This window comes from Curcuma longa, chromosome 3 (genome assembly GCF_044706935.1).
Source record: "Curcuma longa cultivar G26 ecotype Majalengka, Jawa Barat chromosome 3, ITB_CL_G26_1.1, whole genome shotgun sequence".
NCBI classification, from domain to species: domain Eukaryota; kingdom Viridiplantae; phylum Streptophyta; class Magnoliopsida; order Zingiberales; family Zingiberaceae; genus Curcuma; species Curcuma longa.
Genome location: NC_133863.1, coordinates 7,193,389 through 7,211,290, shown reverse-complemented (window position 1 = coordinate 7,211,290; position 17,902 = coordinate 7,193,389). Strand labels below are relative to the sequence as shown.

The following is a 17,902-nucleotide window of genomic DNA, read 5'->3' as shown; positions in this document are numbered from 1 at the left end:
TTTGTTTAGGAATAGCTTCATGTATGTGCAACCCTAGTTTATTTCACTGGGTTTTCTGTTCTGCAGTAAGGTGATTAGTATTTTGAGGTTGAGTTCAGCTGAGGTGGATGTTTCTTAGGGAGAATTTTAGCTCACAAGAAGTAGACTCGTAGTTCCTCCTGAGTGGAAGTTTTCAGGATGTGCCACAGGTGGGCTTGCCTGGTGCGGTGCTTGGTTTCTTAGGACAATGCGAGTTCACCAGAAAATTTGTAGTTCCTCCTGAGAGTTAGTTGAGGATGTGCCGAAGGTGGGCTTGCTCTGTGGCGGTACTCGGCTTAACTAGTCGAGGAGAGATTTAAGAAGCCGCTGAAGTATCCGAATCTACAGAAGCTAGTAGAAACTTGTTAGTGTACTCTGTCCGCCTTTGAAAAAAAAAAAAAAAAAGAAAAAGTTGACACCAAAGTCCACCTAGCTAACTTTTTTCCAATGCAGGCCATTGTGTATGACGGGCCAGAGCCATATATACGTGGCACTATCCACACAGATTGGGTAGGCAGTGCGGCAGTGGATTTTAGTTACCATATTTTCCTCCTTTTGTTTGCACCTGAAAGTTAGAAATATTTCTTCAAAAATCATCCAAGCAATCAGGAGAACAAACACACGTCTTCTAGGTGCATGATTCTTCGTCAGACTTAGTAGGTGAGTCAGCAGACAAATTTTATTTTATTTTTTCAGTAGCTTCTTCTCCACATGTGTCATTTATTGACGACTGTGGTAGATTCGTTTTCCTTTTTTTAAGCTCTTTACTTTTTTTTTCTCTCTTGAAAATTATCTTGGTTGTTTGCTCGTCGTTCACATTCCTGACCCTGATTTATTAATCTTGTTTTCGCATTCTGCTAAAAGATGTACAATTCAAAAACTATAATATATGAGAATATTATTCATCCATCAGTTTCATAGAAGCCAATTGTAATGTTAATCTTCTATCCTCTTTTCTGTTGAAATCAATTAGAAATATAAGGAAACAAAGTCCAGAATTGCAGAACTACGCGTTTTCAATGGTAGTTTATTGTTTGCTGGAGAGAAGCATCGCTCGGAGCTCCGCCGCGTCGACCTGCGCGCCTATATCACTGGGCCTGTAATTTCCAGTCACCGGATCCGGCATCCAAGAATTTGATGAAGACGAAGAAGTGGAAGAAACAACAGAAGAAGTGGTGGTGGAGAGCACTGTGGTCCTCTTCTCCAACATCGCCAAAGCTGCAGCAGAGTATGCCCTTCTGTATCCATCATTCATTAATTAGTTATCATTAGATTGCATATGAAGAGAGAGGCTGCTATATGAGCCTCAGAATCAATTAAAATGCTGCAGCGTACCTGTTAAAAAAGAGGGCGATGCCTCGGGAGAGGGTGGAAAGAGAGCGCACCATTGCTAAATCAATGGGTCTGAAGAAATTAAGGAAGGATTCGTGTCGGTCTTCTGATTCCCTTCCTCTCCTTCTTCTCTTCTCTCGCTCTCTCTGGCCTCCGGGGTTAGGGGTTAGCGAGGAAGAGGGGGAAATGGCAGTGGGGATTTATAGGTAGCGATGTAGGATTTGGATGGAAAAAACAAAAAGGCGGTGGGGGGAGAAAGTCGAATGCGTCTTCCCTTCCCCACGTTGTCATAAATAATAGGAAAAGTCGAAGCCAATTTGAATTCGTAGTCTGCACCGTGGTCCCTTCCTCTCGTGTTCCTCACGCAATGTGTTATCAGGACCAAGTTCCTTGTTTTTGGCTGTGTGTACTCGGACTCGGAGGCAAAGCTAAAAGCGGAGAGGGTTCGCTAAAAAAAATGATCTGGAATCTAGCTTATTGTGTTATGTTAGGATTGTTTATTAACAAAAAAGACAAAAAAAAAAAATACAATATGCTCAATTAGTAACAGATAATGTTTCCAATGAAAATTTATATATATTATTTTGACCTATTTCCAACTAAACATTCGATAGTGCACTGGATCGAATGACATTTAACTTTTCACTAGGATATACAACCCGAGCGTGCACTTCAAAGGTAAATATGCAATTAACAAAAAATAATAATGAGGATCCATCTGATATTTCTTAGTCTACTGTGATTTTTTTTTTAAAAAAAATACCTTTCAAATAATATCATCCTTCTGAACTTCAAATTAATATTATTTTAAACGCTAGACAAATATTTAATAGTCATTTTTATTGATTATATTTAATAACATATTAAAAATATATTAGAAAACAATTAATTTTTAATTTTTTTATAATTAATTTAAATATTTTAAATTCAATTTGAAAAATGTGAACAAATATATGAATGAATATTTGTAAAAAGAACAATTAAAAATTAAAATATATCGTACTGATAAAATGTAATTAGAATTTTTAATTAATTTTGTCATGTGATTTATTTGAAAATCGAAGTACCTAATTTTATAAAATATTTAATCTTTCACATTCTTAAGTTGATTAAGCAACAACAAAATAATCTCGATTTTACACTACACAATTTATGAATTAATATCGAGAAGTAAAAAAAATTAAAAAGTCTTTATTATTAATATTCATCAAGATTGAACATATATAATACTTTTTTTGCGCCTGCGGAGGCATCTTGGGCCTCCCCCTCGGGTCCAGCCCTCATACACGGAATCATGTGAATGCCCTTTGTCAATATCTGATTTTGATTTAATCTCTTCAATCGTGTCAAAAGTGAATAATGAAATTACATCAAATTACTCGTGTGGAGCCTTCGCACAATTCCATTTCCAATTAAGTTTCTTCATTTTGGTCTTAAGCATATATGAAATGCTACAACAAGAGACAAGCTAACAATCAAAATTTTCATTTCAAGACCAGATGAATTCAAATTGAAATTAAAAACAAAAACAAAAATAATAACAAAGGACGGGTATTTTGGAGAAACCCCGGCCCTGAACCAACCCAAATCCTATTACGCTCCCTCTCATCCTGTTCGTACCCATCCATCTCCTACTAATATTGGTACTACTACTGAGCCCTAACAAGTGGAACCCAACACCTCGGCCTGCTTCCCGTACTCCGCCTTCCCCTGTCGGCCGCGCTTCGCCGGAACCACCACACCCCCTGCCAGCGAACTGTACGGCTCGTCCTTCCACCTCCCCTCCTCGTCCATAAATATCCGCCGGCGGCGACACTCCTCGCTGCAGAACCCCTGGTCGCCCCTGGCCAAGTGAGAGAAATGATTTAGCAATAAAAAGAGACAAAGAGAATATTTTGCCGCCCATTACTTCCCCCAACCTGTACATGTAGATGTCGCGCCCTTCTTGGAGTTTTCTCCGGCACAGACCACAGCATTTCAGAAACAAGCCACCGGAGGTGGAGAGAGAGGAGAGGTTCTTGGGGAGCGAGGTTTGGCTTATGATGTGGGTGTGTTTTGGGATGGAAGAAGACTCTTGGGATTCCACGAGGAGAACGCCTAAGCCGGCCATTCCTTTGCCTCTCTCTCGCTTTCTTCTCCTCCCTCTCTCTTTTTGCTGGCTTCCGTGTTTCCAGTTGCGGAGCAGTGAGAGGGGTGATTTAAACGATGGAGAGAGCGGTGCGGTGTGGCTCAGGAACAACTTCTGCTTGACGGGGATTGGGGAACAGGATTATTGAATGCGACGTCTTCCTTTTGGACTTTTGCCTGCATCGTATCAACCCAGACGGAATAATACGCAGTAACAGTGAAAAAAAAATAATGTAATTAAAAAACATAAAAAAAAACATCCGACTTTTACTTGAAATAATAATGGTAATAAATAAATGAACATTTCACTAAATGGAGCTCTTGATAATCAAAATTTTTCTTCTATAATGTTTTAACTAAAACAAGTTCAAAATTTATTTATTCACACAAATTCCTTAGTTGAATTTTTTCCCTTTGAATGATAACAGGTTAATTTTATGATAATGTTTTTTATGAAAAAAATATACATTTTTGCTAAACCAACAGCATAAGGGCTTCTTTCGACTTTTGGTAAATATTTATCATAAAGGGTTTGAAGCTAAGAATCAATCAGGACCGTGTCTATTAGGATGCAAAAGAATCAATCAGGACCGGCTATTAAGGCAAAAGAGTCGTCCTATATATATTTTTTAAGGCCATAATTTTTTAAAAAATCTATTATATAGTAGCGTAAGTTGACTCAATATAATCCCTCGTACTCTAATCCTTCTCGCAAACCGATCAAGGAACTTTTTTTTCTCTTCTTTCCCCTTTTTCGTTCTAAAGTGATGAAAATTGGTAGAATCGTTTTTCAAATAGCTAGCTGAAAGGTTTGCTTTCTTCTTTCTCTTATTTTTTTAATTATTAATCTAAAGTATTTTTTTTTTCAAAAGTAGGAGTAGTAGATTCTTCGACTTGCTTACTATATGAAATGAGATTTGTACCGGGGATGGATCCATTTTGTGAGAGGAAGGTTTTAGATAAAACGGTTATGACAAGGCCATGGTTCAAGCTAAAGAAATGACATATGAGATGTGTATTGAAGTTGTATTTGTTAAATTCAAATGAAATCCATATATATCTCCACAACGGTATGATATTGTCCACTTTGGGCACACACCCTCATGATTTTATTTTTGAACTTTATCCAAAAACCCTCGTACCAATATAGATATCTCTATCTTATAATCTTAATATTTTTTTCATGTATTTTTAATGTAAGACTTTAATTTGATTGTATCCTAATAATATTTAAAGAGAAACATCTTGTTCAAAGAAAGAAGAATTTGATAAAAATAACAACGAAAGTGACACAGTCAGTTACAGAATCTGTTCAATCAATACTTTCTTTTATAATCAATCAAGCTCATTCTTCTATGAAAACTCGATTTGAACAATTTCAAAATATAAAGAAATATTTATTTATTTTTTTAAATCTAGAGAGGTTACAACATGCAGATGAAGCCATGTTGAGGTAGTACAAAAATCTTGAAAATTCTCTGACTTGAAATTAATGGGGATAATTTATTTTCTGAGTTGACATTTTTTAAGTGTTCATTATCAAGAAAAACAAAATCAACAATTGATGTAGTGAATTACTTAAAAAAAATAAAATTTTCAATTTAATACTTTCTTTTATAATCGCTCATTCTTCTATATATGAAAACTCGATTTGAATAATTTCAAAATATTTAGTTTTTTTATTAAATCTAAAGAGGTTACAACATGCGGATGAAGCCTTGTCGAGCTCATGCAAGAATCTTGATATTCCTACATTAATCCCCGCGCCCGGATAAAGAAATATTTATTTATTTTTTTATTGAATCTAGAGAGGTTACAACATGCAGATGAAGCCATGTTGAGGTAGTACAAAAATCTTGAAAATTCTCTGACTTGAAATTAATGGGGATAATTTATTTTCTGAGTTGACATTTTTGAAGTGTTCATTATCAAGAAAAACAAAATCAACAATTGATGTAGTGAATTACTTAAAAAAAATAAAATTTTCAATTTAATACTTTCTTTTATAATCAATCAAGCTCATTCTTCTATATATGAAAACTCGATTTGAATAATTTCAAAATATGAAAAATATTTAGTTTTTTTATTAAATCTAAAGAGGTTACAACATGCGGATGAAGCCTTGTCGAGCTCATGCAAGAATCTTGAAAATTATCTGACTTGTGAAGTGTTCATTACCAATAGAAGCAAAATCAATAATTGATGTAGTGAATTACTTAAAAAAAATAGATGAATATTTTTCAAATGCTCAAATTGCTTATAAAAATCTTATTGACTATCTTGATTATAGTAGCAAGTGTAGAACAAAATTTCTCAATATTAAAGCTCATCAAAAGTTTTCTCCGATCAATTATGTTACAAGAAAAATTAAATGGATCAACTATGTTATCAATGGAGAAAAAAATTATTAAACAATTTGATTATAGCGACTTGATTAGTATTTTTAATTTTAAGATCCTTAGTGATTATTTTGAACATATTTATCTTATTATTCGATTATAATAAAAATATTTTAACTATTATATATTATTTAGTTTTTTATATTGTCTATAGTATATTGATTTAATTTGAAAAAATTATCATGGAACTAAAAGAATATGAATGATTAGAAGTTTTTTTTTAATTAAGTTAGACTTGGACTCAGGATTGGCTCTGGAATCGATGAATGATAATTTAGTGGCGGTGATTGTCTTAAAGAGTCAGACTGACTAAGAGTATTTATTATGGATAATAAAATGTTGTGATTGCAAACTGTGGACATCCGCCATTTGTCTTAAATTATGATATCCGGAACGGAGACGGGGAGTGAGAAGGCAAAAAGCGTAGCATAATAAATAGATTTACAAAATCGGGAAGTCGAAACTCGAACAGATTTGCAAACTGTTTATTTAGCACGTAGGTTTGTAGGTCTTTATAATTTTTTATTTTTCTCCTAGTCGTAATTTCTTTTGTGCAATTTATCATATTTCTTTAAAAAAATACATTTATTTTCTGAAATACTCTTTCCTTTCTTTCGAAAACACTGAGAAAAAAAAAAACTCCCGCACAACGAGTATTCGTGGCCCACGTCGCTACACGGCTGCAAACTTACAGGACGATATCGCAGTCACGTGGTTGCTAAATCGCCGCTACTGAATGACTGCGCGATCGCAGTCAGCCACAAGTCATGGTTGTTGCCGCGAGCTCCGCCTGAGCTCTCGACAGCCGTGTCAAAATCGTCCTTTATAGAGTTGTTTTAAAATTCTTTTATGGACGAGTATTTTAGAAAATAAATACACTTTTTCAGTAGATATGAAAGTTAGGTGTGTATTTTAGATATTTTAAAAACTTGAGTGTGTGATTAGAACACTTCGAAATTACTTTTACAACGTAATTGGGTTCGTTCCGTTCAAGTAAAACGTAGATCTACCCCCTTACCCAAATGTTTGGTTTCCAATTAGTAAGGCAACAAGAAAACTTCAAACACTTCGAAACTCACTCTTACGTTGGAATTGCATTCTGTCAGCTTAAATAAACACAATACGAGCCGGAGGCGGGGAGCTTTGCACACATCGAAACGCACACTTTCCACGGGATTGCATTCTAACTCCGCAAGTAAACACAGCCCCAGTGGGGCCACGCCAATGAGAAAATGGTTGGAAAGCTGGTCGCATTGCCTGGCCCGTAAATGGTGCGCCTTCAACCGTCCATCTGTCCAGCGGAGCATCAGCTAAAAACCCAGAGGTTTTTGTTGACTGCGCCCCAAATGAACCCGCGTAATCTACCCAAAACTTCAACGTGGCGACTCGCGACCGCCGCTCTGCTAGATCCATTTAGGACTTACGAAGTCGCGAAGAAACCGACGCCGGTGGTCTCCGTTAAGGGAGAGGCCGAGAAGGCTGTGGTGGTCCGTACGACTAAGATTCCCTTAACTTATTACGGTGGGCCTCACAGTTTTGTCTTGCCTCCTGAGTCTTGAATCTCGATGACTATACTATATAAATTACTAGTGTTGAAATGTTGGGCCTATTGCCTACACGTTTTTATGGGCTGTGATGGGCCATCGTATACAATAGATTGATATATCTCCCAATTCCCAATACCTATGCAAATTAAATTACTGAGAATGTTGACCCTCTTGCGTAATTTCAATATGGGCCGTAATGGGCTATATCTTATCGATACATTGATCTATCGTCATTTGTAGTCATAAATAAACCAATTTAAAATAACGACCTCAAATTAATGATTTATTATGATAAAATCGAAAAGGTTCTATTTGTATTAAAAATCCCATTATAAAACAGTACATCGAATCATCCATTTAAAATGATAGATCTGGATAGACTTGCCAAGGCTCTACTTTCCTTAATTGACATTACCTAATTGATGGAAGGAATAGGATCTTATCGACCGCCGCCCCAAACCCAAGCACGTTAGTTCGTAGCTTTACAGCTGTGAGATGGGAGGAGCTCATTGCAAAAGTAGATCGGAGATGAATTATGTCTCTTTCGCTGTCTTAAAAATCATTGGCAACCACCACTGCTAATCACTACCACTCCATGCCACAATCAAAAAGCACTCAAGCTGCAAAAGGTTGGAATCCGCCAACCTAGCGGCCCCACACGATCGGCCCCCCTGACCATCTGTGGAGAGGTAAATCACAGTGAATGCGGGACTGACCAGGGCATGGTAGCCGAGGGATTTGGAAACATGGCACAGATTGATGTTATCGCAAATGCAACCATGAGCCCTCGAACCGCCCACCTCATGCTGCAAGCACCCATGCCCTGACCAGCTGACCCCGCCCGTGGGAGCAATCAAAAAGCACTCAAGCGTTCTTCTCAGAATTAAGAAAAATTTCTACCACAAGAGGAACAAGGAACACTTAGGAAACTCTAAATGGGCGCGAAGGAAGTCTATACTTTAGTTTTTCTTTTAGAGAACACTACTCTGCTTTCGCATGTCATTTCCAGCTAGCTAGGTCAAAAAACCATTCTTCTTCCACGCCCTCTCGGTTCTCAAGTCTCATCCATATATCTCATCGTGATTCGTGAAGTGGGGCTGGTCCAATCACATCCGCTCCATTATTATTCTCACCGCCCACTACCTTACAAATAAGAAACATCCCACTAACTCGCACTAACTCGCCGTCTACTTGTATGTAAACAAAACATTGATTGTTGCTGTGACAATACTTCTTCAACAACTACTGCTACAGCTTGTACTCCGAATGAATAGAGAGACTGGACCAGAAGAGGTCCCATTCCATCAGCAAATGTCGAGCAACCACCTTGCCCGAGTCACCTCCGCCGATTCATTCGCCACTAGTAGCCGCCGCCGCTGCCACAGCGGCACCAGCAGCAGGCGCGACTTGGCCACGCCTCGCCTCTCCCTTGACCTGGTCACTGCCGCCCGCCGCCACCTCTCCTTGCTCCGCTCCTTCGCCGCCTCTCCCGTCCTCCACCACGTCCCCACCATCGCCCGCGCCATCCGACGGTTGGACTCGGATTTCTCCTCCTATTTCCCCGGCGTCGCACCAACGACAACTAAAGATTTCACCCTTTTCTTATTGGTCAGGTATGACCGGCTTTGGATGCCGCTGATTTCGGAGCTCACGCAGGCGGCGCCGCCTTCGGCCCCTCCGATGCTCCTCCCTCCTTCAGATGTTCACTGGGTGTGGCACTGCCACTGCCTAGACCCGGTTTGTTTTTCTTCCGCAAACTTCCCTTCTTTTCATCTCTTCTCTGTTCCGATCGATGTGAATATTGTGGCCTCAGTCGGGGAGCTATCTCGAATACTGCATCTCGAGATTCGGGGCTTTGATTGATCGGCCGCTGATAATCGACGACGAAAACGAGGAGTATGCATACTACAGATGCCGGGAGATCTGGGCAGCCCGGTATCCTTCTGAGCAATTTGATTTCGACGTTGACGAAGCCACCGAATACGAGGAAGAAGTCGGCGCCGAAGAGAGCGACAGTGACCTTTTTGCGGTGGTGCAGAGGTATCGCATGCTCCCTTCCTTCTTCTCCGACCCCTTTGTTTCGGAGACTGTTTACCTCGTGGCAGCGCAGCGGAGATACTTTAGCTTCCTCCACCTCTCTCGGGTGCTCGAAGACGGGCCACTCCGATTGGTTCCCACCTCCGATGTCCTTCTCATGCTGCTTAGCCATCAAGTACAAAAAAAAGTCGATTTTGAGGCCAAATTCGACGACATTTTAGTGTGCATCCGCTCAATTCCTCATCAAGTTTCCATGTGGCGTGAATTTTGATGCAGAGCTATCCTAGGAGCTACGCGAATGACAAGGAGGAGATGGCGGATCATGGTAGAGCAATAGTGAGCTTTGGCGAGGGAGCAGCAGCAGAGGAAGTGGAGGAGACCCGCAAAGTGTGGGAGAAGACCTTCGACGAGCCGTACGAGAAGGCCGGAGTGGCGCTTGAGCCGGCGAGGTCGCCCTCGCGGGTCTACTTCAACTGGGCACCGCCGGAGGAGGACGTCAACCGGATTTACAAAGGCCTACAACCAAGATTTCTAATGGAGGTAATGGTGCCATTGTTGTTTTGGGGGCATATCGATTGTGCAGGCTTCCTTCGCAGCTAAACCATACACATACAAATCTTGAAATGAATCTCTTACTTCACTACTCTAAGGTATCATCTATCAATTGTCACTCAACATACAGCTACGGGCCATCAAATAGTTAACCTAATGGCCACCAGTTAATCCGAGGAAATTTTAAACTCTTTATATTTACAATCTTTTAAAAGTGACACCATTGATTGTGCCAGCAAACAATTATCTAAAAGTATTTCAAACAATTTAGGTATGTTTTGAACTCCTTGTGCCCAAACCCTTAGGTACCACCATATTAGCAGATAGCAATAGTTTCAATTACCAATTAATTGGGGAAAAAAATATAGTGGCAGAAATATAAATCTCTATAAGGTTGCTAGTATGGACAAATTGGAAACTAGATTATTAAGTTTTCACCGGCATTATGTCATGTACATGATCATTCTTAAACAAGGTTTTTGTTTCATTTACATATATTTGGTTCATGTGTAGCTTTTGCAATCTATGGTCACAGGTCTCTATCTTCTTAAAAGGAACTTGGGGGCAAATTGAAGACAAGTACCTAAGCGACAAGTTCCTACGGCTACGTATGGGTCGATGTCATATGGGAATGAAGCTAAATGAGCCTCTTTTGAATCTATCTTCTGAAACTTGGCGAAAGATATGGCATCTCTATTGTGAATTTGGAACCAAAGGCATTGTAATTGAGGTTCGGCAAAAAAGAAACAGTTGTTTGGCAAGTCGCAAGTTGATCTCAAAGCTAGTATTCTTGTGGAATGATTTGTTACGAACCACCACTCTTACGGTCAAGAAGCCGCTAGAAGTGCAAGTGAGAGCGTTGACATCAACCACTCCGCCTGTTCAAGCTCCATACTTATTGAAGTGTGTTCCTGACAGAGTAACTGATGATGGTGGTGCAATGATTTCTGATGTCGTACTACGAATGAATAGGTACCATCCACAACAAGGTCGTTGGTTGTCTCGTACGGTTCTTGATCATGCCCGAAGGGAATGCTTTGTGATACGAATTCGGTAACAAATTTCAGCACTTCTCTTTGCTTCTAGCCACTATAAAATTCCAGAAAATAATTGTAATTTGGTAGATCATGTAGAGTAGGCAGAGGCATTTGGAGAAGAGGAGCTGAAACTCCAGAAGTGGTTAAATGGGAGGATAGAATCATAGAAGTAAGGGAAGGACCATGGTCATACATTGCTGGAACAGTTGGTACTGCACCTGGTAAGAACTGTTGTTGCCTTATTATCATCAATTTCACATTATTGATAGAGAGGTAATCAATTTGAATTACCAACATTTAGTAATTTATGAGATATGAAGCATGAATGAAAAGAATCTAAAAAGAATCAGAAATAAAAAAAAATCATGACATTAATATGAAGATTCACAAATACTCCAAGACCAAAAAAGAAGAATCACAAATGAAAAAGATGACCTTGATATGAAGTATGAATGATTTAAGGATACTAATTTCTCCCCCTTTGATATAGTTAAAATAGTGGGAACTGCAGCGCCTAAGAAAGAAGAATCAGAAACAAAAAAGATGACATGGTGTCTGTCGACTGGAGATGTACTGTCAATACACTGGGAAAGTGCACTTGAGATTATACTTGAAAATGAAAATATTGGTGAACAGGTAATGAAAGATCTTGGTTATATTTTACTTTTTTTTTTTTTTTTACTTTGCATCAGTTCAGTTAAGAGGATACACCTAGAGATGGTCAACGTGGTTAGTTTATTACCTTATTGACTAAGGAAAGATTTTTTAGTTATGTTTGATAACAAAATTTGCACAGGGATGACAAAAGTTCATACATGGGATTATGTAAAATTCACCAAATAGTGCACTAGAGGTCCTGGAATCTTCAATGTTTAATATCTATTTTGGTCCTCGTGGATGGAACAAACTGTGTTGGTGGTGCCAATGGCATACCAAAGTGGTGTTGGTTGGCATACAAAGGTGGAAGCCTTATGGTGTTCACATGGAAGCCTTGTAGAGTCCTTTAGTGACAGCCAAGTTGATAGTGTGGGTGCAATTAGCCTTGGTCAGATTGACTAAGACTTGTTTTTGATACTTGAGCAATATATTTGTTAATTATGTAAAATTGACTGATTGACAGTTGAGGAAGACCAAGTGAGTTGAGGTCAATTAAAATCTTGGCAAGTGTTAAAGTGAGGTATTGGCAGATGCAAAAGTGGTACAAGTCCAATAGGGTTGGCAAATAGTAAGGTTGACACTTACTAGATGTTTAGTGGAAGTCTAGAGGTCAAGATATACTGGATGTTTAGCGGACGATGAGAAGTTCAAAAGGTTTTTGAGGATTGGATATTCTAGGTAGGTCAAGGAGGGTTGGATGTCTAGCATGTGACTAAAGTTCTAGCAGGTCAACGATGTTCGAATGTTAGCCAGGAGAAATTCATGTAGGTCAACAAGGACTCAATGCTTGGTAAAAGAAGGCTTAATTGGTCATGGAGGACTAGATATTAGCAAGTGAGAAAGTTTTCACAAGTCAAGTGACCAACATAAGGAAACGTTACGTTCTAGAGGAGTGAATTCTTGACTAGTGAAGTTCCTGCATGCCATGGTTAATCGAATGCTAACGATGAAAGAAGTCCAAAGGATGAAGTGTTGGTGAATGACATCGACAAGTACTAGCCAGATGAGGAAGTTCTGAAAATGTAAGGTCTCTTGGTATGACACCTATTCAGCCTAGGTGTGGCTCGAATTAGAGTATTTATTGACTAATGAAGTCTTATTGATTGATCAATGAGTCTCGAAATAAAAAGTTGTAATTTGAGCAAATTTGGGATATGATAGTTGAGTAGTTGACTAATGCTTGTCTAGTAGTCGACTAATGAACAGTTGACTGGTGCTTGGTTGGGTTGAAATTAGAACAAACACAATGTTTCTGTTCGGTTTTATATAAAGGGTAGTGAGTTGGGTTTGTTGACTAGTGAAGGGCAGTTACCTTGCTGGAATTAGCCGTAAGAGAAAAGGTGCAGCTAAACAATCAATTTCTGATGTGGTGGAGCAATTGACTCGAGGTGGTTCATCAGTCGACTAGGTAGTGTCGTCCACCCCGTGTAGGAGCTTATAGAATATGATTCCAAGGAGGCTTTACACAAATGGGATTTTGACCAATGTTAGGGTGGTGTTGTGTTCCTGAGTCCACGTTGTGCCCAGGAAAACAAGCAACAAAGAAGCAAAAGTTAGTTTCATTCTTATGATTAATTATTGATTTAATTTTTCTATTCGCTTTATTTCTTGTAAAAATAATTTGTAAGAGGATTTTCTATCTTTGGAGAGATTCCGAAAAGAAAGATAGAGGTGATTCTTAGAGTGATCCATTGTAAGCATCATAGATCACGAAATAGGGATTGGAGTTCCGAACCATATAAACAATTTGTGTTCTTGTGTTTGTTTTCGTTTTCAGTTTTGTTTTATATATTCTGCTCCGTATTAAATCATTGTAGGCAAGAATGCAAAAACGAAATTGAAACATCTATTAACACTGATGATCCAACGGATGGAAGCTTTGAAAAAGTAATATTGTTGCTTATGGCAGCTTAAAGAGCCAATGACCTTCCATATCATTTGTATCAATGGTTTTACGTGCCAGTCGACAAGAACTATACATTTTGTCTACGCCAACTAGTATGGAGCAAAATTTCAAACCATATTTCAAAGTCACATCTTCTGGTCCAAGCTCATCAAGATTCTTTATTGTGAATTTATTGTGCTACCTTGAGTTTGATACATGAACCACTTCTCTTGCTTTTGCAATAGTTTCTTTTTGTTAACCTGGATCCATTATAAGGACTTCTAATATAAGTTAGGCACATTGCAGGCAAAATTTATTAGTGGAAGAAAGTTGCAATACGAAATGAAGGGTGTCGACTCATCCAGCATATCCAATGAAGAGGAAGAGCAATACTTGACACTAGTCAGGTTTGCCTCGGAATATCCAGATGGAAGGGCAACTGCACTCCTGAACTGGAAGCTGCTTGCAGTGGAATTCTCACCAGATGAAGATGCTGTGTTAATGTTGCTCCTATGCGTGGCTATTGCTCGTACCCTTTCGGTAATAAAAAAGGAAGATCTGAGTGGCTTGTTAGTGCGTAGAAGAGTTAGAGAAGTCGCAGGAGGGCATAGAGACTGGGGCTCTGTTCTTCTTCCACCAGAGTCTTCTTCATCTGTTCATTTGAAACCATGGTATTGGAATGCTAAAATGGTGTTGACTTCGATGGAGACCAACGTTTCTAGCTTGCCAATCACTAAAAGTTTTCCTGCTGATGGTAAATGTTCAATGTATGAGCATGTAATTTTGTCTGGATGAGACATTACAGTGGCTTTACAGTGTAGAAAAGAAACCTTGAGATGAAAGCTTTTATAGTCTAGTGCAAATTCCAGATATACGGCAGCGGTTTTTCGTTTAATATCGGATTTTTTTGACATTTTGGTGTCGGAAACTTTTATTGACTCTTAATTCACAGCAGTAACATGCGGAAGCTATTGCTGTATGTTTATAATCTATTTTGTCATTTAATCTATTTTGAAACATTGTAGTTTAAGGTTTAGGGTTTTAGGGTTTAGGGGTTTAGGAGTTTGGGGTTTAGGGTTCATGTGGACAGTTGTTTTTTAGAGCGAACTATAGCCTATCCTCTGAATCTGTTGGAGAGATGTGCAACGTCGTTTTCATGTGCACAGTCATTTTTTAGAGCGAACTATAGCCCAATCTCTGAATCCGTTGGGGACATGTGCAACGTCGTTTTCATGTGCACAGTCGTTTATTAAGCAAACTATAACCCAATCTCTGAACCCGTTGGGTTAGGGTTACTGTGAGGGTTCCTGTGAGGATTAGGATTACTGTTAGGGTTACTGTGAGGGTTAGGGTTACTGTTAGGGTTATTGTAAATGTTACTGTTAGGATTACTGTGAGGGTTAGGGTTACTGTGAGGGTTAGAGTTACTGTGAGGGTTAGGGTTATTGTGAGGGTTATGGTTACTGTTAGGGTTACTGTGAGGGTTACTATTAGAGTTACTATAAGGGTTAGGGTTATTGTAAGGGTTAGTGTTAGGGTTACTATTAGGGTTAGGGTTACTGTTAGGGCTACTGTGAGGGTTAGAGTTACTGTTAGGGTTACTATTAGGGTTATTGTTAAGGTTTAGGGTTTAGGGTTTTAGGGTTTATGGTTTAGGATTTAAGGTTTAGGATTTAGGGGTTTTAGGGGTTTTAGGATTTATGTTTTTAGGGTTTAGGGTTTAGTTTTTAGGGTCTACGGTTTCCTTATTTTTTGATTAATTTTAATTTTAATTATAATTATTTATTTTTTTTTCTGAACCAGAAAAGTTTTATCTAAGATAAATCAATAAAGAAATATCCATCTAAACTTCTCAAACTTTTCAACCTCTTCCTAAATATGTCTAGTAACTCATCTATCTATAAGATAATTGACAATTTTGCAACACTTACCATCAAAATGTCCATGGCTATCATTAAATATAATGCAATGATCTCATTGTTTGGGAACTTAGGCATAGCAGCAATAGATTTTCTCATTTTAACTTGCCATCTTTCATGTCTTTGATGCTCCTTGAGTTTGTGCGCCTGCAATTACAAACAAAGTTACATAATTAGTCAAACGAAGGGCGAGGAGGGAGAAACACAACGAGGAGACAGATAAATAGCAATACTTTTCCACTGATATAGTGCTCTTGAAATAAAATTGGCAAATAATTAACAGAACTACATCAAGGTAATAGAAAGATAATAGATAAAATAGAACCAAAACAGCTTCTCATATGTTCAATCAATTAATCAAAGAAAGATAATAGACAAAATATAAAGGAATTCAGATGCTAAAGTACCTCATCACAACTGGAGCATGTCTTTGAAGCGAGATGGCTTCTTCATGCAAGTCTGTGAACCATTCATGACACACTGCTTACCAGCAATCTTTATATGAACACTTTCTGCCTGGACGACCACAATGTGTTCAGTGTGGGGATTTAACAGTCATAGAAAGCATAGTTGAACTGGTTGCAATTCCATTTTCTATAACTAGATCTCCCTTCCCTATCATGGATACCCTATAAAACATGTTGAAATTAGCTTTTAGAAAAATAGCTTGGAACAACAACACCATCCACACAGCTAAATAAAAGCCAAACATCAATCTAGCACCTTCTGATCCAAAATCTCATCATCAAAATACAACTGCAAACAATAAAACACCAAGGAAAAGGAACAGAAGCAACAAGGACGTGAATGAAACAATTATGTTGAGATGAAAAAAATAAATCTGGTCCCTACTTTAGAATTAGAACTTAAGCACTTTATAATGCACTTTGCTCCAAAAAGGAAGGCATCACTGTTGGCAGTAGTGCAAGCATCCACATGACCTTCACGATTTAGTTGTGCAGAAAGAGCTTCAGCTTCACAATGAGCTTCTAAAACAGGCATCCAAAGTAATTTGAGGAGCTCCTGTGAATTAAAAGAATTATGAATATGCGATTACAGTTATTTTATAAGAATTTAAACAAAAATTCAAAGCAACGTAGTATTAATCAAGGAACCTCATTCAAGCTGTAAGATCCAACACTTGTCCTGTCTACAAATAGGTAAAAGTCAATGGACAAGAACAATATACTATAGATAAGACTCTCTCTCTCACTAGGAGGTCTGAAGTGTTTCTCCAAATAATGAACCAGACAAATGTATTAATTTTTTTGAATTCTAATGATTTGAAACCAAAAACATATCAATGCTTAAAATCAAATCTAAAAGTTTGAAGCAGTTTGACCATAAATGCATGCCTAAGATTTATTTATTTATTGTGTGTGCGTTCAACAAATCAGTTTCTTGTATTGGTACCTAAGTCTCTATTAGGTTGCAAAGAGATTAAAAGAAAAGGGCAACTAATGAACAAAGCACAAAATATTTTCATAAAGAATTCACCTTCTACGGGTTTCGGCAGCTCCGAGGGATACGAACCTGACATCCGGAAGAAACGCTATCCTTGCGACTTCAATGGCGACGGATCCCCATCCGCCGCGAATACCGGATACGCCCCGATCTAAACAAAATAACATAACCATGCGACCGATCAAGCCAATGGAGCACAAACCCTAACCGTTCGTTCTCCTCCATTTGCAAGAAAAAAGGGAGGACTGAGTCAAGAAACTCGAACCTTGAAGAAGAGAGCAACGGTGTGGAAGAAGGTATTGCGCGGGCGAGGGCTCCGAGCGTTAGGGTTTCGTCTTCACGGCGACGTGCTGGACGATCCAGATCGACGGCGATGCGCTTGTCGAGGAGGAAGTCGACGCCCTCATTGCGCGCATAGGGCTTCAGAAAGTCCCAGAAGCTTCCGCCGACGCCCATCTCCAGCGATAGACTCGACGGCGACGAAGATAATCGAGCGAAAAAGAGCCGGGAAGGGCCGGAGGGTTTTGAATTTTAGGAATCCGTGTGGAATTCAAATTCTCTTTCTATTTTCGAAAATCAAAAAAATATTTTTTATAAAAAAATTATTATCTTGAATAACGGTATTTTATTTTATATCAGTAATATTTTCAAAATGCACCACTAATTCTTATTTTAATAATTTTCATTAGAGTGTGTGATCCTACATTGATCCCAAAAAATTAAATCTTTGTAATCTAAATTTATTTATATGATATTTGATATAATCTATTATATTTTTATAAACAAAATTTTTTATTAAAATTACTATCTATTAGTGTTCATGTGCTTAGATTAATTTTTTTTTAAATGATATATCAAAAATTATTAAATCATTCTTCTATTTCATAATAAGTTTTTTGCATAAAACAATACATCAAACAATTTTACT

The 17,902-nt window shown here is 38.3% G+C and overlaps 3 protein-coding genes and 1 pseudogene across 5 annotated transcripts; 1 reads left to right on the top strand and 3 right to left on the bottom strand.

Annotated features, from left to right (window-relative positions):
* Positions 1–885: 885 nt before the first annotated feature.
* On the bottom strand, positions 886–1,507 carry LOC141825570 (late embryogenesis abundant protein Lea5-like). Its single transcript, XM_074712950.1, has 2 exons — positions 1,354–1,507; positions 886–1,256 (listed from the first exon to the last, which is right to left on the bottom strand). The coding sequence occupies exons 1-2, from the start codon at positions 1,404–1,406 to the stop codon at positions 1,046–1,048; spliced, it is 264 nt and encodes an 87-aa protein (XP_074569051.1). The 5' UTR covers positions 1,407–1,507; the 3' UTR covers positions 886–1,045.
* A 1,502-nt stretch (positions 1,508–3,009) lies between these two features.
* LOC141823583 (FCS-Like Zinc finger 17-like) lies at positions 3,010–3,460 on the bottom strand. The gene is made up of 2 exons (XM_074710879.1): positions 3,270–3,460; positions 3,010–3,193 (listed from the first exon to the last, which is right to left on the bottom strand). Exons 1-2 carry the CDS (start codon positions 3,458–3,460, stop codon positions 3,010–3,012), a joined length of 375 nt encoding a protein of 124 aa, XP_074566980.1.
* A 5,240-nt stretch (positions 3,461–8,700) lies between these two features.
* LOC141822710 (glycine-rich domain-containing protein 2) lies at positions 8,701–14,453 on the top strand. Of its 3 annotated transcripts, none has more exons than XM_074710045.1 (8): positions 8,701–8,955; positions 9,037–9,160; positions 9,237–9,635; positions 9,737–10,000; positions 10,548–11,065; positions 11,146–11,270; positions 11,540–11,685; positions 13,898–14,453. In XM_074710045.1, the coding sequence occupies exons 1-8, from the start codon at positions 8,735–8,737 to the stop codon at positions 14,384–14,386; spliced, it is 2,286 nt and encodes a 761-aa protein (XP_074566146.1). In that variant the 5' UTR covers positions 8,701–8,734; the 3' UTR covers positions 14,387–14,453. The 3 variants fall into 3 exon arrangements, with proteins under 3 accessions (XP_074566146.1, XP_074566145.1, XP_074566144.1); XM_074710044.1 differs by having other exon boundaries at positions 11,137–11,270; XM_074710043.1 differs by having other exon boundaries at positions 9,237–9,647.
* Positions 14,454–15,481: 1,028 nt separating this feature from the next.
* On the bottom strand, positions 15,482–17,430 carry LOC141823582 (flap endonuclease GEN-like 1; annotated as a pseudogene).
* Between the last annotated feature and the right edge of the window lie 472 nt (positions 17,431–17,902).